At 35.0% G+C, this 20,212-nt stretch overlaps 1 protein-coding gene across 2 annotated transcripts in view; it reads right to left on the bottom strand.

Moving 5' to 3' along the window:
• Positions 1-538: 538 nt before the first annotated feature.
• CEP85L (centrosomal protein 85 like) overlaps positions 539-20,212 on the bottom strand; it is a 171,524-nt gene continuing 151,850 nt past the window's right edge. For both annotated transcript variants that reach the window (XM_047102456.1, XM_047102457.1), the window contains 3 exons: positions 12,278-12,385; positions 10,100-10,325; positions 539-5,418 (listed from right to left, as the gene is read on the bottom strand). In XM_047102456.1, the coding sequence (XP_046958412.1) occupies positions 5,255-5,418; positions 10,100-10,325; positions 12,278-12,385 (498 nt within the window). In that variant the 3' untranslated portion in view covers positions 539-5,254. The remainder of the gene's footprint in view (positions 5,419-10,099; positions 10,326-12,277; positions 12,386-20,212) is intronic.

Genomic DNA, 20,212 nt, shown 5'->3' with positions numbered 1-20,212 from the left:
AAACCATCAAAGCTGAGATGTCAACACCCCTGCATGGTTACCTTTTAATGAGGTTGTATTTGCATATATTTCAGTAAGGTTTCAACCTCTGATTTAAGGGGGGAAAATAAAAAAAGGTTTAACTTGTCAGTCCAACCTTCCAGCAATAGGGAAAACTGAAACCAATTGTGTCTGTTGGAAAAGTAGAAAGAAGACTATTGATTTAAATAGGGATTTTAAAAATTCAAAAGGGGGACACAGCACTATCGGCTAAAATAAATCTAGGGATGCCTTTGTATTTATGGCACCTGTCATCAGAAAATCTCAGTGCCCTTCATGGCAAGGCCCTGAGAAAAAAAACTTTTCTCAGTTATAACTATAAAGAAATTGTAACAGAGACTGAAAGAAAAATCCATGTTCTAGTCAAAGATTCTCTTGTGTATTTATAGGAAGCTTTTATCTAAAAGTCAAGTCAGCATATTCTTATACTGAGAATTCAGTGGAGTCTACAATTTCCAATACATTCTTATATTAACATTAGGCACTTGGAAGACATTCATCTTTTTATAAAAAATTTATTTCTCTGTAAATACAAATTCCAACATCACAAACAATAGTCCAGTGGAAAAATACTTAGCCATTAACATTGAAAACTTTTTTTAATTTAATAAATAGAACTTTGGCATTCAAAATTCTAGCTGTAAACCCTATTAGAAAACAAAAACAAAAAAACCCCTTTACAAAAAAAGAGGCAAGAATGATAGATCAGAAGGCATAAGCCAACCAGTGGCTTCACATTCTCTTTACAATAACTGTATTTCAATTAAGTCATGACCATTTTATTTACACATGAGGTATTCTGGGTGGTTCAAAAACTGAACCTAGTTTACAAAACCACCAGTCACAGTGACTGATTATACACTCTGCTGTGCTTTTAATGTAACCACCTAGCACCTTACTACTTCTTGTCATCACACCAATGTGATGCCAAATTTTATGTTTCTGTATTTAAATATTTATACACATATGTACACACATATACACACAAATAACTACATTCCGAAGGAGTTTCCTGCTCACTATACTGGGAAAGGGCTGGGCTCCAAAGACATATCCGATACCCTCCTCTCAAGTTTCCTAAAGTATTTACCTAGTAATGAAAAACTGCTCCTTGCTTAAGAAAAAATCCTTAATCAGGTCTATTTACAGAAGAACAAGGTGCAATAATCATCAACATTCTTATAACTCATGTAAAATAGAAATGAATGCTTACTGCAGGCAAAAAGGCACAAAAGGTTCTCTCTGTATGCAGCTGCAAGTGTTGTTAATGAATTACTGATTTGAAACTACATTAATATACTCAATACTTTTAAATAAGAAAATTCTAAAAATCCAAAAGCTCTCCCCCTTCATGATTAAATGTGTAATATTATCATACAGTAATATGCCACCATGGCAACTTGGGGTAGGTTAGAAATTATACTCTTTATAATCAAATAGGAAATCATTTTTCTTGTTTTGTGAACACCAAAATTTGCCCAAAATGGAAAGAAACAAAATGAATTAACTTTGGCTCTGAGAGCTCCAGCTACTGGCAGTTTCAAATGATATAGTCTGAGCAAGGTTATGAGAACTGCTTCTTACTATAATTACATATCTACAATGATAGAAATTTACATAAAAGAATACCAATAATCCAAACTAAAGGTGTGCATGAGCTGAGCTATGCTATGTAAAAATATAGTCCAAGTTCTCCGCTGCTAAGTTATTCAATGAACTATCACTGATATCGAAAGAACATTTTCCCAATACAGATTTCTTTGAAAATATCCTCTAAGAGATTTCTATTAATGTCTTGAACTATGACAAAATTAATTTATAAGCTCATTAGTGAGTCAGAAATGTACAATATCCATTTTAGCAACACTTTCCGGCCCTTGAGATTGTCTCCAACAAGTTACTGAAAGAAGTCTAATTCAGTTTAATAAGCTGTCATGACCAAAATAAGTTTCACTAAAAAACAATATTGTTAATATTAAATATTGAACCCCATTTCAAACATAAGAAGGGGCCACACTTAAAAAACATTCAGGCATGACTTACCCAGTCAACACTTGAGCTTTTAAAATTAGAGGCCACTGAAAATTTACTAAGTTAAACTAAAGTCATCCTTTTTGGACACCAAATGAAAAGACAACTACTGTGCCTTTGATTCAGTTAATTTTATCTGCATAGGTAACTGGGTCTTTTATTGAGATACTGTTACTTTATCCTTGCTTTAGTGTCACTGGGGCAGAATAAACTCAACTTCAAAACCCAGCAGATCAATAATAAATGTTAATACTGCATAAGACATTTCCTAAGAAGATAAGCATTTAATTCACAGAAGCATAATTAAAATTTTTTCACATATAAGGAAATTTTCAAATAGATTTAACTTCAAAATTTAGGTTAATTTTCATCTCAGATATATATCAGTATAATAACTCCTAAGAACATCCCGGTTTAAACTAGGATAAGACACTACAGTGTTTTCTATCTGCCCATCTTACTTGACCTAATAGTAAAATCTTTGCTTTCAATGAGATATCACTATTACTACATTCTAACACAAGAGGTTATCTAGGGAGAGGGCAATTTTCTGAAAAATAAAATCAAAATTAAATGCTGACAAATTAGACTACTACTAGTTTCATTACCCCCCCACCCCCAATTCCCTCCAAGGCTTTCTACTTATTATTTAGGTCCCTTCACAAACTCCAGACTCCAAGAGATTACATTTTGTAATTCAGAGTTATACCTGAACTATCACATCTTATTTCCCTTTTTTATTTATGGGGGAGTATACATGTTGGAAACTGAAATACATCAGTAGTTTGTCAATTTTTTACTAAGTTAAAACATTTTTATCTCAAGTAAATTAAGTCAAATTCTGTAAGTTTTAGAAAACTTGTTTAAAAAATCAAATTATTTTATCCTAAGCCAGAAAACAAAAATGTATCTACAGTATATTAAAACAAATGACCAAAAGTTTGTTTAAAACAACAATAACCATAAAACCCCAAAACATATACTAAAAAACCTCAAAGACATTAAGAACCGAGTGACCCAAATCAGTGATTACTTATGTGCATTAGCACTATCACCTTAGGGTGCCTTTATTTCCCAAACCGTGGAGGCTGGGGATAAGGGTAGGGATTTCTATTCAGAGAGAATGTAAAAATGTGTGCTGCATATCTCTTATCTTTCTCAGATGTTATTATCTATTTTACTGTAAAGGCCCATTTTTCTAGATATTTTTACAAGGCAGAATTCTTTGCATCAGATTTTTGGTATAACTTTACTGCTCCCTGATTGTCTTCAAACAGCCAACATTAAGAAAACAAATGAACACATTAGAATGCCACGTTCTTACCAGTGACTTTTCCTTATTAAGTTAGGGACCTTGGGATGCAGAATCACTATAATGCACTGATTTCTTAGTGCCCAGATCCTAAGAAGCAAGAGTAAGGAATACTGAGGCACTGAACAGAAACAAAGTCTGATGTCCTTACAATGTATTATGACTGACTGTTGCAACATAACCTTAAAATAACTTACTGAGCACTGCATATAAGCCAAATTTTGAACTGAATGTCTTCGTGGGCAGTTTCCTTGAAGTTCTTATCCCACATATGTTTTCACTGCTGAAAATATTTAAGAAAAATCTTTTCTAGGAGCAGCCTTTATACCAGTATTTAAGCCTGGCAAAAAAACCCAAAACAAAACAAAACAAAACAAAACAAAACAAAACAAAACAAAACAAAACAAAAACCAGACACATGATCTGTTCTTGCCCCAAACAGTATTTTCCTGCTTGATTACCACCCCTTATTCCTTCTCTCTCTTATTTAGTCTTGACCTGTATGAGACCTGGTTGCATCAAGAAAACAAACCAGTTTTTAAAGGACAATGATTGCTATAAGTATTCAAAAGAATGCAATAAATGCTCTAAAGGCATTAAAATACATAGTCCTTCCAAAATACCAACTAAAACAGGAATATACTCATTTGGAAGTTTAAATAATTGTGTCTACTTAACAATCAGTTGCATTTCATAGTGATATCCTGTATTCCTGAAGAAGAACTAACCTGGTCAAGTTTGTAGTCTATGAAAAACCCTGTTTTTAATGTACTTTACTTAATAAATGGAATTGAAACATCACCTGGTTTAAATTTTATGTTAGTGATAATTCAGATATAAAGAATACAGACTGGCTTTTCTTAAAACATATACTTTATGTTTTAAAACTTTAAAACATATACAAAACTCCTGAAATGTAAACGTTTGAGAATTGGATAAATAAACTACTGTTCCAGAGTGACTTTTCAGTTAATCCTTCTTTTACAACAGCCTTAGAAGGTTTGCATTAATTCTTTATGGCTTTGTTTACATTGATATATGTAAGTAAATAGTAATTGTAAATAGTAAGGGACATGTTAAAATTAGTTCAGATTATGTTAAAATGCCTTGTGATATATAAATTACAATGCTAATGAAAAAGATCATCACATCAAAATTTCATACCTCTAAGGCAATCCACAATCACTCTGGAAAAATAGCTGACCTATCTACAGTACTAAAATCAACCCAATCCCACAACCTCATCATCTCAGCACAGTGGTTGTTCAAAATACAAATGGTTTTGCCAGCTGTACTACTATTAAAACACTTGCCTGCTGTTGAATACTCTTGTTCAGCCAGCCCTTGAAAACCCCAAAGTACAACACAAGCTTCTACATGAAAGAAAAGAAATACAAGAATAAACAGTGTGTGCCTTTCTTAGAAGCTTTGCTTTGACCCTAGAAATCCTTATAATTTTGTGAATAACACACATGCACACACACACGCGTGCGCACGCACATACACACACACACACACACACACACACAATTACAGATAAAAAAAAATCCTACCCCATTATCTGAAGGGCACTCTTCACAGCTTGGTCCTACGATCAGTAGTTTGAGAATACAGATTTTTTTTTTTTTCTTAAACACTTTATCACATTTTTCAAATAGTAAGTCATTCTTTTGGCCTGATTAGATAAGCCCCTTTGAAACCTCATCAAATCCCCTTTCTCACCCCAATAAAACAAATTTACGGAAAAAAATCCTATGTGTAAGCGATATGTCACTTGTGACTTTCCATTATGGCTCCTAAAAAGAAATATGAAGAACTGTAACACAGCAGCATTTAACAATGGGTCATTATTGCTGTGGGACCAATAGTTGATCATTGGGTAATGCAGTTGTCTCCCATGTCCTGAGCATAGCGGTCTGATATTGTAGTCCTTAATTCGTCAATGTCCCTCCGTAACTGGCATACATCTGACAATTTTTTAGTGAGTGTCTCTGGGCTGTAGTCATTCTCAGTCTCTTCAGCTGAACAGTTCATTGCTGTGGAAATAAAATATGGAGAGAATGTCTCAAACTTTTCCAAATAAAGTCACTTTAGGATTTTTAAACTTAATTATAAGTAGAAATATAATGCCATATGCTGAACAAGAGTCCGGCTAAGGTTTAAATTATGTATCATTCACTATTAAATAGATCTTACTACTTAGTCCTGTTAAAATTTTGCTAATTAAGTCGCATTAAACCCATATAGTAATACAAATGTTCAACATGTTTAAAGGATGACAGTATTCCCAAAGTAGGAAAAAACATGCTCTAATAGCTCTCATCAAGCTCAACGACAGCATTCATTTCTTCTGACTTGACAAAAATCTGAAAATCACTTCTGTTTTCAGGGGTGATAGCTTAAATTTTTATAGACTGCAAAGTGGGTTTATTGGCATGGAAACACAAATTTCCAAAATATATGGTAAGTGTATATATATATATATATATGTGTATGTGTGTGTGTGTGTGTATATATATATATATATGTTGTTGAAAGCCTACAACCCCACACAATTGAATTGAACTGATGGCTAGTTGCCCAATGGCTGAGTAACTGAGGGTGAGGCCCTGAGTCAGCTAGCTTTAATTATTTTCATCAGTTCCTTTCTTTGTCAGCCCATCTCAACCTAAAAGCAGACAGAGCCAATAACTGTAAAGTAAGTCTTTCCTTCTACCATCATTGGCACTGGTAGCTTACTGGAGGCATAAGAGTCAGGTTAACTTATTTGTTATTTTAACAAACACTAACTGAACATGATCCAGGCACTATGCTAGATGCTGAGGCCAGCAAAATAATGGGTGTAGTGGCTTATTCTTAATGATTTACATGCACTTTCATAAACAAATAAGCACAGTCAAGTACTGTGAGAGACCTAGCACCATACACAAGCTACAGTGGCACAAAGAAGAGGACAACAAGCTTAACTGGAAAGGGTACAGGTTCACTGGATAGGCCAAGGAAGCAGAATGAACAAAGGTATGTATAAAGGCAGAAAACCAAAGAATCTGAGGAACTTCAAAAAAAAAAAATAAATAAAGTCAGTAACCAGCTCTAAAATGGGAGAGTACAAATTATGAGAGGAAAGTGCCACAAAACAAGGCTGGAAGAGGCACGTGGGAGCTGCCTATCTCTATTTTGGGGACTGTAAGTATTAAGAAATCAGAATCACCATTAGGTTAGATGAACTCTAGCAGCAATGTGAAAAAATGCATTAGTAGGGGAAAGTGGGCTAGACAGTGCAGATAAAGGAATCTGAAAGCTTTATTTAAGGCAACAGTGCAATGGAGATGTAATGGTAGGAATGAATGCTAGGAAGGACCGGTAGAAATGATACAGCCTAACCATCATGAGTTGGGTAGGGATTAGGGACTAGGCACAGGAAACACACAGATAAAAGAAGGAGCAGGATGGAAGATAAAATTCTAGGTTGGGATGATAGGTGGATGGTGGTGCTACTCACTGAGAGGAGGAGCAGGTTTAGGGAGGGAAGAAAGGTAGTTTCTGTTTTGGATATAGTGAGTCTATGATGCCTGTGGAAGAGCAAGGAACATTCTAGGCAGGGTAAGAGATAAATGTCCATATGGGTCAAAGGTACGGTGCTAACAGAAAACTAAAGAATGTGGATAGTATTACTCAGAGAAAAATATACAAAAAGAGAAACAAAAGCATACAAATTGTTGAGGAAGAAGTAAAATTTTCACTATTTGTAGATGACACTACTTGCAGAAAGCCCTGAAGACTACCAAAGAATTGATAGATTAATTCAGTAAAGTCACAGGATACAAAATTATAGAAATATAGAGAAATATGTTGCATTTCTATGCACCAATAATGAGACAGCATAAAGAGAAATTAAGAATATAATCCCGTTTACAATTGCATCAAAAAGAATAAAATACCTAGGAATACACTTAACCCACGAGGTGAAGACTTGTACACCATAAACTATAAAACATGGATGAAAGATATTGAAGATGACCCCAACAAATGGAAAGATATACTGAGCTCATAAATTGGAACAACTAGTATTGTTAAAATGTCCATACTACTCAAAGCAATCTATAGATTTAATGTAATCCCTGTCAAAATACTGACATTTTTCATAGAATTAGCACAATACTAAAATCTGTATGGAACTACAAAAGATCCCAAACAGCCAAAGAAATCTTGAGAAAAAACAACAAAGGTTGAGGTATCACAATCCCAGATTTCAAGGTGTATTACTACAAAGCTGTAGTAATCAAAACAGTATGGTACTGGCACAAAAACAGACACATATAGATCAACAGAACAAAGAGCCCAGATATAAATCTATGCTTACATGGTCAATTAATCTTTGATAATAGATGCAAAAATATATAATGGGGGAGAAGGACAGTCTTTTCAACAAATGTTGTTGGGAAAACTGGATAAGCTACATGCAAAAGAATGAAAGTGGACTGCTTTCTTAGACCACACACAAAAATAAACTCAAAATGGATTAAAGACCTAAATATGAGACCTGAAACCATAAAACTCCTAGAAGAAAACATAGGCAGTATTTCTTTGACATCAGCCACAGAAACATGTTTCTAAATATGCAAGGGAAACAAAAGCAGTATCAAAATGTTGGGATTATACCAAAATAAAAAGCTTTTGCACAGCAAAAAACAAAAAAAAACAAAAAAAACCACCAATAAAACAAAAGACAATCTACTGGATGGGAGAAGATACTTGCAAATGACATATTTGATAAAGGATTAATATCAAAATATATAAAGAACTTATACAACTCAGTACCAAAAACCCCACAAATAATTCAATTTGAAAAAAGAAACAAAAAATCAACAACAAAAGATTTATGAGAGACACCAAAATTTAAGTGGCAGAGAATTCCACAGAAGACTGAGACTAAGCAGTCATAAAGATAGAAGCAGAACCTAGAGAACAAAGTCATGGAAACCATGGTAGCAGCACATTTACAAAAAAGGGTGGGATGAAAAGCATCAATGGACAGTGGATGGAGTGAGGAGATTCAAAATGGACTGGAGATTCAAAATAATCCACTGGTTTTTGACAAGTGAACAGTCTGGTCAGATTTTCACAGTACCAAACTATAAGGTAAGGAGTATAAACTTTAAATACTGGAAGGGGTATACACTGGGAGGTGAATGTGGCAAACTTCTTGAGTCTTCCTTTCATTCACATTTAGAAATCTCTCTTAATCTGATAACTGGAAAGGTTGACAAATACTATACAGGAGAATACAAATGCAGAAGGTTACAAAAGAACTGAAGGCGTGACCAGCTCTAAAATGGTGAAGAAAATAAGTCTTTTGTGTGTGAGCTTTTGGTTGCTCTGAGAGATCACTGCTAACTAAACCACCCCATGTTCACCTGGCAAATTCTCCCTCCTCTAAGATTCAACCCAAACACCAGCTACCCACGGAGTCTTCACAGCCCTTCCCAGGTAGACTTAATTAGTTTTCCCTTTAGGCTCCCATCATCCTCTGTCCATATCTCAATTATAGTACTCATCACAATGCTCTAGTAGTTTATGTGTGGGCAAGGGCAGTGTTCAATTGCATTATCAGCATCTTAGTACCTGGACCGTATAAGGCATTTAAAAATTACTTCCTGAGTGAGTGAATATACTTAAACTTTCAAATATTTTTTACATACCCACACTCACGTGTGTACATACACATCTGTGAAGTGGAAGGGAAAACTCTACTGACATCTCTGAGCACAGTTACAGTTTCATTTAAAAAGGGATATACTTTGATCAAAAGTATTACTTGGTTTGCCAAAACAACTATCATGATGCCAAATGGTGGAATCTTTTTGATGAAACTGCAAATAAAACTAGTCCCCAGTCTAGTTACATTATTAACCCTATTATTAGATAATTGCTCAATACAACATGGTAGGTGCATAATACTTAAAAGTCTTACTCCATTCATGTCTCTTTACTTATGTCCATTTCTTCTGTATTAAAAAGAGACCAACATATATCAATATCATAATGATTCAGAACCACAAGCAGAGATGTGTGTTTCTGCAAAAGTAGCACAGAAGGACTCTAGGATATTCCTGGGGCAGCTCTCTCGCAACTATGTGTGGAGGAAGATGGAACTGAGGGATAATGGGTGGGTGACACACTGAAAGGGACAAAGTCAGAATGTATGCATGACAAGGGCAACAGATACATGGGCCATGAAAACCAGCTCTTGTGACAGCACTGGTACATATATTAAGTCATTGCCATAGAACATACACTGCATAGGAAAGCAAATGAGTATCTTTTCTCAAATAGTTTAACGCAGACAGATGGCTGGGTCATTAACTTAGAGAATTACCACATGAAAGCAAACAGAATCATTGCTTTTAGAAGAGTAACCAGGAAATCACCCCTAACTACCCCTCCAGTCACATATTAACAGATTCAGCAGAGCTCATCCACACAGGCAGTCTGCCAAGTGGCAGTCTGAATCAACTATGAACCTGATCACTTCTATAAGGATAATGAAGTAATAACTGTTATTTACACACCTACAGATTTATTCAGAGATTTATAAATCTAAGTAGGAAAGGACATAAAAACAAATAGAAAAAAGGCAGTCAGAAATTCCTGATTCATGAAGACAGGTTTCTAACTGCTAAGCGATATAGTAAGGACAAGGCATCAGCCACTTACATCTGATTCCCAGTAATAAGGAAAGATTAGGCTCCTTGCCCTGAGCACGCTGATTAAGAATACTACACAATGCCTTCAAGTCAAACAAACAATAGGACATTTCCTTGAACAGCTGATCAATCACACTCAAATCAGATAGTGGCCATTTAGTGAGTACTGTCTGCTGCCTGGATTGGTCTCCTTCCTGGCCTTGATCCAATAAAGAGCACGTCTCCGGTCTTTGGTTCTGCAACGCATAAAGAAAACAAAAATCAGGTTGTTAGATCAGAGGAAGGTACTCAAAGGACATACAGGTTAACATTTTCCACCATCTATAAACAAAATGATAGAGTCCTATTACATTCACATTAACCAAGTTTAACTGCATACACACAGTAGGGAAAAAAAAAAAAAAGAAAAAGAATTTAAACAGTGAAAATGATTCAATGGTTCCTCTGGACCATCTCATGCCCCAGGGTAAACCTGAGAAAGGCAACAAATCCAGATTCAGTGTCTACGAGTATCTCATATCATATAACATCACCTGATAAGCATCTGGGTTATGTATGTGTTTTTTTATGATGAGATTTATCCCAAGAACAAAAAGACCTATGAAGAAATTTTAAACCTCATCCTATAGTTTTACTGTTAGTAGGGATAATGGTTTAGTTACTTTAAACTATCTGTTGCAAACTGAGGAAAAAGTTTTTATGTTTTGTTAATGTTGACAGGTACCAAAAGTTTCAGCAAAGGAGAAAAAGAAATACAAGTATAAAATCAAAGAAGGAAACAAAACCCCTAATAATCTTGAATTGTGAAATCCGAATTGGAAATATCAATATGAACTTATAAATTATCATACTCAGAAAAAGCTACCTTCACCTTATCCCCCAAACTGTCACCATCTATCTACTCTTCATCCTGAAAACTGCTAATTAGAGACAATATAAAGCTTTCCAGTTGGAACTCTATTTAAAAATTACCAAATAGCTTGCACTGATGAGGAAAAGATTTTTTAATAGATGAATGCCAGCTAATAAATATAAAAATAACTAGGAAAAAATATGATTTTAATCACGTAACGATCCAGACAATTATCACCAGTGAATACGAAAACCATCAAGGGAAAGGGTGCTAATAAACCGCATATTCACACAGTTACCTAAGTAGCTCTCCACACATTACCTACTGTTTGCAGAGGCCATAATGTAACAAAGGGAAGAATAAGTCTGTTATTTTAACCATTTTAACCCGGTGAACTCAGTATTTCTGTCACTTACAGTGTGGGATAACCAAACATATATAGTTTGATGATATGAACAATGCCTACAAAGTATTAATGACAAAAAAATGTTTGACTTGACTTACTGACATCTTTAGTTCTTCTTGTAGCTTATAAGAAATAGAAGGGGTAAAGAACAAGATAAATGACACCATGAGGAGGCAATCAGGCAAATCTAGGTCTGACAATCTGTAACTCTGTAAGACAACAGGCCCAGGTTTGTCAACAAGTCACTAACATGGACAAAATGAGAAACTTTAGATTTATAAGACAAAATAAAATGCAACTCATGGTCTTTTTTGATTGAATGCTAGTTTCAACTGTCATTATAAAAAGCATTTGAATTTCCCAAAGGGGAAATTTTAGTATAAACTAGGTATTATCCAATATCGAGGAACATTATTCTTACTGGGTGTGACAATGGTGGTATGTTTGTACAGGAAATGTCCCTAACTTTTGGAGATGCATTCTTGGGTATTTAGAAGCACAATGTCATGATTAGAGTTAAAAAACTAAAGTATTTTCTGTATAATGTAAGCCATATAGGTCAGCTTATAATTAAGTGAAGAAAGTATAATCTGTTCCAATGATGAAGTGTTAACATTGCACCCTTCTTAAGGATTTTCAAGGATAATTTTGTTTATATTCAATTTACACTTTATTCAATTACTTTGGGACCTAGTCTCTATATAGCATTTGACTGTTGTAGTTAAGTCTGTGGAGTTGTATTCTAAGACATGAGAAAAATAAAAGTTTACCTTTTTGATTATAACTTTGTAAGAAACCTAATGGATTTAATTAACTGACATATCAAAATCCAGTCTTCAACTAAAAATATTCCATGATATGTACAAAATAAGCATGTGCTTTAAGTACTGAATCATTCTTTGACAGCAATTTGAATTTTTTTTACTCACATCAAGCAATGTTTCTGTTAATCTCTGTAGGTTTCTTTCTTTCTTTTCCAGCTCTTCCATCATCTTTTGAGTAGTCAATTTTTCTTTAGAAAGCTTCCCTTGCATAGACTAGAATAAAGAGAATTGGAAAGCAGAGAATGTTGTTAATGCTAAAAGCAAAATGCAGTCAGGTAGGTAGACAGGAATACAGGCTCTGAAATACTTTGAATCTGTCCTCCCCCACCCCTTGGAAGATAAAAGCCTTCATTTTAAAACAACCCTTACTGCATCTAGAGTGGATGACAACAAAGGAAAAAACAAATATCATCTTTACCAAGAAAGTCGACAGTCTGGGTAATAAAACATGTTAAACCTAAAGCAGCTGGTGTTGAATGCTATGTTACAAACAGCTCTTACTAACTGATTTTTTGTTCATGTATTCAGAGTGTTTTAGCAAATCTATACCTCCCATGCTCCACACCCCATTTTTCTCGTGGTTAATAAAATACAAGATAGTAAGATCATAAGACCATCCTCATTTTCTATCATTTGAAACATAGCTAAACACACTTCTCTCAGTGTATGGTATTCTGAGCAGTGAATATGATGAATTCAGGCCAAAGGTCTATTATGGGACTTTGATAAATGAATCTCTTTCTTAACTCTATAAATTACAAATTATCCATTGTAATAAAATTCTGAGTGTACCAAAACAGTATATAGGATATTTTAAGAGTACTTGGGTCACTTCAGCTGCTAAGTCTGATTTTCAGCTACACACCAAAGATAAACTTGCCATAAACTCTGTAGTTATCAGTGGTTTCTAGAGGTTTTAATTAACACTTTTTCCTTTTGTGAAATCACAAGATCAATAAACATTTGACAAAAAAAGAGATTTCTTTTTTTTCCCCCCTCTCAGGACTATATTTATTTAGTCCCAATTCTGAAACTACTTCAGTATGCTGACTGCTTAAATAGTACACAATACATTATGAAGGTTTCCCCCCACTCATATTATCTCTGCCTAGAATAAAAGAAGATAGCTGTCACCATGGGTTGAGATAAGATTCTGTAAATATAAAGCAGTTTTCTTAGTAACAGATATTCAACTTTGTAGCTTATTACTTGGATTTGTTTGCTAAACTCTATACAAAATTTGTTTACATTTAATAACTCATAAGTTGGTTACAAATGAATTATGCTCTGGGGTGCCTGGGTGGCGCATTCAGTTAAGGATCCAACTCCAGCTCAGGTCATGATTTCCCAGTTCATGGGTTTGAGTACTGCATTGGGCTCTATGCTGACAGCTTGGAGCCTGGAGCCTGCTTTGGATTCTGCGTCTCCCTCTGTCTCTGTCCCTACCCAGCTTGTGCACAGTTTCTCCCTCAAAAATAAACATTAAAAAAAGAAAAGTGAATTAAGCTCTATAACAAGAGTATTTCCTTCCAGGGAAAACTTTATATCTCACAAAATTTAATCTCACAGCAGAAAGTCACATGGATTCTGAAATTCCTTTGTAACTGCATGTGAATGAACCAAAAACCTATTTGAATGATATGTATTTATTTATCTGGCTGAAGATCTAAGCTTACAGGCATAACAAGATTATCTGACTGGAATCCAGAATTTATCCTAAATTTTCTTAAGATTTTTGACTATTTATCTTATTAGCATTGTGGAGGAAAGGCATAACAGTTAAGCTACTTTAAATCTAACATTTTAACAATAAAATCTGACCCTGAGAGGTATTTTCACAATACTATAATGTAATCTAGTGTTTTATATTTTTACCAGTTCGGTCATACTGAATGTGATTAATAATTAGCAAGCAAATCTGACTAACATGTTCATATATAAGACTAAATTTAAATCACTATAATGTAATCTAGTGTTTTATATTTTTACCAGTTCGGTCATACTGAATGTGATTAATAATTAGCAAGCAAATCTGACTAACATGTTCATATATAAGACTAAATTTAAATCAGAAACAGGCAATTGTCTCCATCAGATTAAATATGAAATGTTTGGCATTAGTGCTATTTTTCATAAGAAAAAAATCTGGATTTGGGAAATATATTAAGCTTAAGATGTTTGTTATGTTGATTGGGTTCAGGGTACTTATGAAACAGTCCTTTAATAGGGGAAAGAGTTCACAGATAAACTTATCCTAAAAGGCCCATATGTTGTATAACCTCTAGACTAATATGAGGGTATGAGTGCCATAGCTGTCTGACACAACATTCTATCTATAAGATTATTTCTCTATCCTAAATTGTATGAAAAAGCATATGTTTAAAGCTTAAGAAAAAAAGAGAAAGGAAAATTTCCAGTAATCTTAGAATGGGATTACTAACATTAAAAACTTTAATTTTCAAATATCTACAATATGTCTATAAATTTCCAGTTAATCATCTTTTAAAAATTCTAAGTTACTAACCTATATATATTTATCACATTCTTTTTAAAAAAATTTTTTTAATGTTTATTCCTTTTTGAGAGAGAGAGAGGGTGGGGGAGGGGCAGAGAGAAAGGGAGATAACAGAATCTGAAGCAGCTCCAGGCTCTGAGCTGTCACCACAGAGCCTGATGTGGGGCTGGAACTCACAGACTATGCGATAATGACCTGAGCCACTTAACCAACTGAACCACCCAGGCACTGCTATCACAATCATTCTTAAAGTTGAAAAATGGTTTTAAAAACATTTGTTTGCCCCAGTCGGTTGAGCGGCCGACTTCAGCTCAGGTCATGATCTCGCGGCCCGTGAGTTCGAGCCCCACGTCGGGCTCTGTGCTGACAGCTCAGAGCCTGGAACCTGTTTCAGATTCTGTGTCTCCCTCTCTCTGACCCTCCCCCGTTCATGCTCTGTCTCTCTCTGTCTCAAAAATAAATAAACGTTAAAAAAAAATTAAAAAAAAAAAAACAAACATTTGTTGTTTTGATCTAAATATCTAGAAATGCTATCTTTTGTCCCATAAACAAAATAGCTCAAATGAAGGAAAGACAGCTGTGCCTTCACCAATAAATATCATGTATTCCACAAACCCGATTTAAGAGAAAGTATTTTGATTAAAAACTTATGTTAGCAGTTTTACTATATAAACACACACAACTCCATCCCAAACAATGCACCCATACGCGCGCGCGCACACACACACACACCACACACAAAAACACCATACAAGAGTTTCACAAATGCAGTTCTTCATGCAATCATTCATTTAGCAAAAATTATAACCAAGCACAGTCTGTGCACTGGATGATGATGCCTCAGTGAATAAACAGTCAAAACTCTGGCCCTTTCATAACTTTTACTAGGAAGTAAAAGATCAAAGAAAATAAACAATGTGTAAGTTACATAGTATTTTGTATTAGAATTTGACTAGCGCTTTGGAGAACAAATTAGCATGGCAAGGGAGAGGAGGTGGAGATCGCAAATGGAGCAGAGTATAGGCTCATGGAAAAAAGGTGACGTTTGAGCAATGGCTTGAAGGAGGTGAAAGACTGCATCTCATAGATGTCTACAGTGTGTTTCAGTCAGTGCAAAGGTTCTGAGCCAGATGGTGTCTTCTGTGTTGAGAAAACGCCAGAGAGCCAGGGTGGCAGAAAATAGTAAAAGATGAAGTCAGAGAAAGCACAGATTGTGTAAGGCTGCTGAGCCAGTGAAAAAACTTTGATTTTTACTTTGGAAAAAATGAGGAACCATTGAAAGATTCTGAGAAGAGACATGACATGATCTGGTTTTTGTTTAATAGGTCACTCAGGCTGATGAGAATAGACTTCAGGCAACCAAGGATGGAAGCAGGCAGAAATAATTCATATGAAGAATAAAGATGTGTTGGACGAGGGTGGTCAGGAGAAGTCAGATGCTAGATATATTTTGAAGGTAATAAGATTTGTTCACAAATACGAGGCAGAAGAGAAGGGTAAGTCTAAGGTTTCTGGAGTGAACAAATGGAAGGAAAAATTTTCCATTAATAGAGAAGGGCCTGAACATGGATGGTAGAGTAGGTTTTACTATTTTCTCTTTGGGGAAGGAAAGAAATTCAATTTGGATTTATTATGTCTGATATGTCAAGTGGTACTGTTGAGTAGGGAGTTGGATGTACAAGTTGTAAGGTCAGGAAGAATTATGAGTTGGAAGAAGTTAGGGAGTAGTGAGCAGACACATTACATGCAAAGCTATGGGACTGGGCAAGATCACTAAGACAAATACAGGTACAGAATTCTAGGAAAGAAACAGACCTTTTTTGAAATATGGTACAACTTGTTGAAAGCATTTTACATGTCTGCACAATAAACTTTAACTTAAATATCACAAATACAATTAAACATATCCCCCTAAATTATAAGAAAGAAAACTTCTAATAAGGTACTTTGTCCAATTTTTATACACTAGCCTACTAGTCTGCCTATATCTTTATTATAATAGGATTTATGTTACACATGTTAAATTTATTGTGTCCAGTTAAATAAAACAAGAAAATAACAACAAAAACTTTAAAAAGAAAGTTCTTCTAAAATTTTTTCATTTAAAATTTTATTGTATGTATTTCAATGATCTAGATATAGGGCATAAGTAAATCAGTTTGAATTTATTATTGAGAACAGATACAAAGTTTCATGCTGTTATGATTCCATTAGTACAAATACCACTATTCTTGTAACAGCTTACGTAACTATACATGAAAGGTAAGATCATGGCGCTACTAGCATTAGAAATAGCGGTAAGAAGCACGTACATAACAGAAAGGTAATAATGGCATCTACAAAGCATTAACAAGGGGAATGCATTCTCTGAATGAAATTGATATTTTTTCTCAACACCTTTTATTTTATTTTTAAATAGTTTTTCTTTTGTTTTAATGTTTACTTATTTTGAGAGCAAGTACGCCATGTGCACGAGCAAGTGGGGGAGAGGCAGAGAGAGAGAATCCCAAGCATGCTCCACACTGTCAGTGCAGAGCTGGATGCAGGGCTTGATCTCACAACCCGTGAGATCATGACCTGAGCCTAAATCAAGAGTCCGATGCTTAACTGACTGAGCCACCCAGGTCCCCATCAACATCTTTAGAAAAACTAGTTAAAAGAAAGATCATCTCCTAAATGAGGCCACTCCTTAAAGACTGGGAGAGGTGGCTGTTTTACCTAATGCATAGAAACAACCACACAGAGTCTAAAAAATTTTTGACAGAGTCAAAAAGAACCAGAGGAATATATTCCAAATGAAAGAATAAGAAAACCTCAGAAAAAGGCCTTAATGAAACAAAGATAAGTGAGTTCAAAATAGTAGTCATAAAGATGCTCACCAAGGTCAGCAAAACAATGCATGAGCAAAGTGAGAATTTCAACAAATAGAATATATAAGAAAGTACCAAGTAGAAGTCATAGAGCTGAAGAGTAGAATAGCTTAACTAAAAACATAACAGATGGATTCTACAGCAGATTAAATGAAGCAGAAGAAAGGTCAGTGAACTCAAAGACAGGGCAGACTTCATTCAATCAGAATAGCAACAAGTAGAAGAATGAAGATGGCTTAAGGGACTGAAAGGACAATCCTAAGCAAATCAATATTTGCATTACAGGGTCCCAGAAGGAAGAAAGAAAAAGGGACAGAAAACTTATTTGAAGAAATAATGGCTGAAAACTTCCCTAACCTGGGGAAGGAAAGAGACATCAAGAGCTAAGAAGCCAAGAGAGTTCCAAATATGATGAACCCAATGAGACCCAAAGGGGCACATTATGATTAAATTCAAAAGTTAAAGACAAGGAGAGAATCCTAAAAGCAGCAAGAGGAAAACAACTTGTTATATACAAGGGAACCCCTACAAAATTCTCAACAGATTTTGAGCAGAAACTGTGTAAGCCAGAGGGTGCAGCAAAATCTATGCAAAGAGTTGAAAGTACTGTTAACCAAAAATAGTTAACCCCACAAAGTTGTCCTTCAGAAATGAGGGAGAAATAAAGAATTTTCCAGGGGCACCTGGGTGGCTGTTGGTCAGTTAAGCTTCCCACTTGGGGTCAGGACATGATCTCATGGTTAAGGAGTTTGAACCCTGCATCTATGCTGACAGTAGAGAGTCCACTTCGGAGCCTCTGATCCCACTTCTCTCCTCCTCTCTCTCTACCCCTCCTTAACTCGCACACACTCTCTTCCTCTCAAAAATAAACCTTAAAAAAAAAAAAAAAACTTAAAAAAAAAAAAAGGAGTTTTCCAGACAAGCAAAAGCTGAAAGAGTTTATCACCACTTGACTAGCCTTACAAGAAATGTTCAAAGGACTTCTTTAGGCTGAAATGAAAGGGTGCTAATTAGTAACAGGAAAACATGTGAACATATAAATCTCACTGGTAAAAGTAAATATATACTAAAATTCAAAATAACACTGTAAGGGTGGTGGGTTAATCACTTATAAGGCTAGTATGATGGTTAAAACACAAAAGTAGTAGAAACAACTAACTGTGATAGTTTGTTAATGGATACATAAGATAAAAAAGAAATAGTGGCAACAAAAATATAAAAAGATGGGAGGACTGCATCAAACTAAAAAGCTGCTGCATAGCCACACACACACACACACACATACAATGAAAAGGCAATCTACCAAATCAGAGAAAATAACTGCAAATCATATCCGTTAAGCGGTTAATATCCAAAATATACAAAGAACTCATAGAACTTAATTAGCAAACAAAAACAATAAAAAATCTGACAAAAAATGAAGTAAAACGAGGGCGTTTGGGTAGCTCAGTTGGTTAAGCTTCTGACTCCTGATTTCGGCTCAGATCATTATCACACGGTTTGTTGAGTTCGGGCTCTGCATCAGGCTCTGTGCCGACAGCATGGAGCCACGTTGGGATTCTCTCTTTCCCTCTCTTTCTGCCCCTCCCTTGCTCTTCGTCCTCTCTCTCTCTCAAAAAAACATTTTTTTTTAATTTAAAAAATGGGCAGAAATTCTAAATACACATTTTTCAAAGAAAATATACAGATGGCCAACAGGTACATGAAAAAGTGCTTAACATTACTACCTGTCAGAGAAATACAAGTCATAACCACAATGAGATATCGCCTCACATAGTTAGAATGGCCATTATCAAAGACAAGAGATAACAAGCTCTGGTGAGGATGTGGAGAAAAGGGAACCCTTGTGCATTGTTGGTGGGAATGTAAACTCGTGCAACCACTACGGAAACAAGTATGGAGGTTCCTCAAAATATTAAGAATACAACTACTATACGATTCAGCAATTCTACTTCTGAAAAACACTAACTCAGAAAGATATCTGCACCCCCATGTTCATTGCAGCATTATTTCTAATAGCCAAGACATGGAAACAAACTATCCACTGATAGATGAATGGATCAAGAATGTGTGATATATACAATCTGGTTTATACAAATGGAATATTAATCCAACAATACAAAACAAGAAAATCTTGTCACCTGCAACAAGGTGGATGGACCCTGAGGGCATTATGCTAAGTGAGGTAAGTCAGACAGAGAAAGGCAAATACCATGTGATCTCACTCACCTATGAAATAAAAAAAAAAAAAAACAAAAAATCCTCAGAGATAACAGAGAACAAATTAATGGTTGGGGTGGGGAGTGGAATTAGGGAAAGGGGGTAAAGAGGTATAAAGTTCCAGTTATAAAATAAGGCCTTGGGGATGTACTGTCCAGCACGATGCCTACAGTTATATTTGAAAATTACTAAGAGAATAGGTCTTAAAAGTTCTTATCACAAAAAAAAAAAAAGTAAACTATGTGGTGATGGACATAAAGTAGATTATTGTGATCATTTCACAATATATAAAATAACAAATCATTAGATTGTACGCCTGAAACTAATATGTTATATATCTGAATAAAAAATAAGTTAACAGTTAAAAAAAAAAAAAGGTATAGAGTTAATGGTAACAGCATAAGATTTTGTAGTAACACAAAACTAGGTTCTGGG

The sequence above is a fragment of the Lynx rufus genome, unplaced genomic scaffold (genome assembly GCF_022079265.1).
Source record: "Lynx rufus isolate CCGP_SWC_20201006 ecotype Redwood Valley unplaced genomic scaffold, mLynRuf1.p SCAF_6, whole genome shotgun sequence".
In the NCBI taxonomy this organism is placed as follows: Eukaryota; Metazoa; Chordata; class Mammalia; order Carnivora; family Felidae; genus Lynx; species Lynx rufus.
Note: the sequence above shows the minus strand (reverse complement) of the source record. Positions and strands in the feature narration are given on the sequence as shown.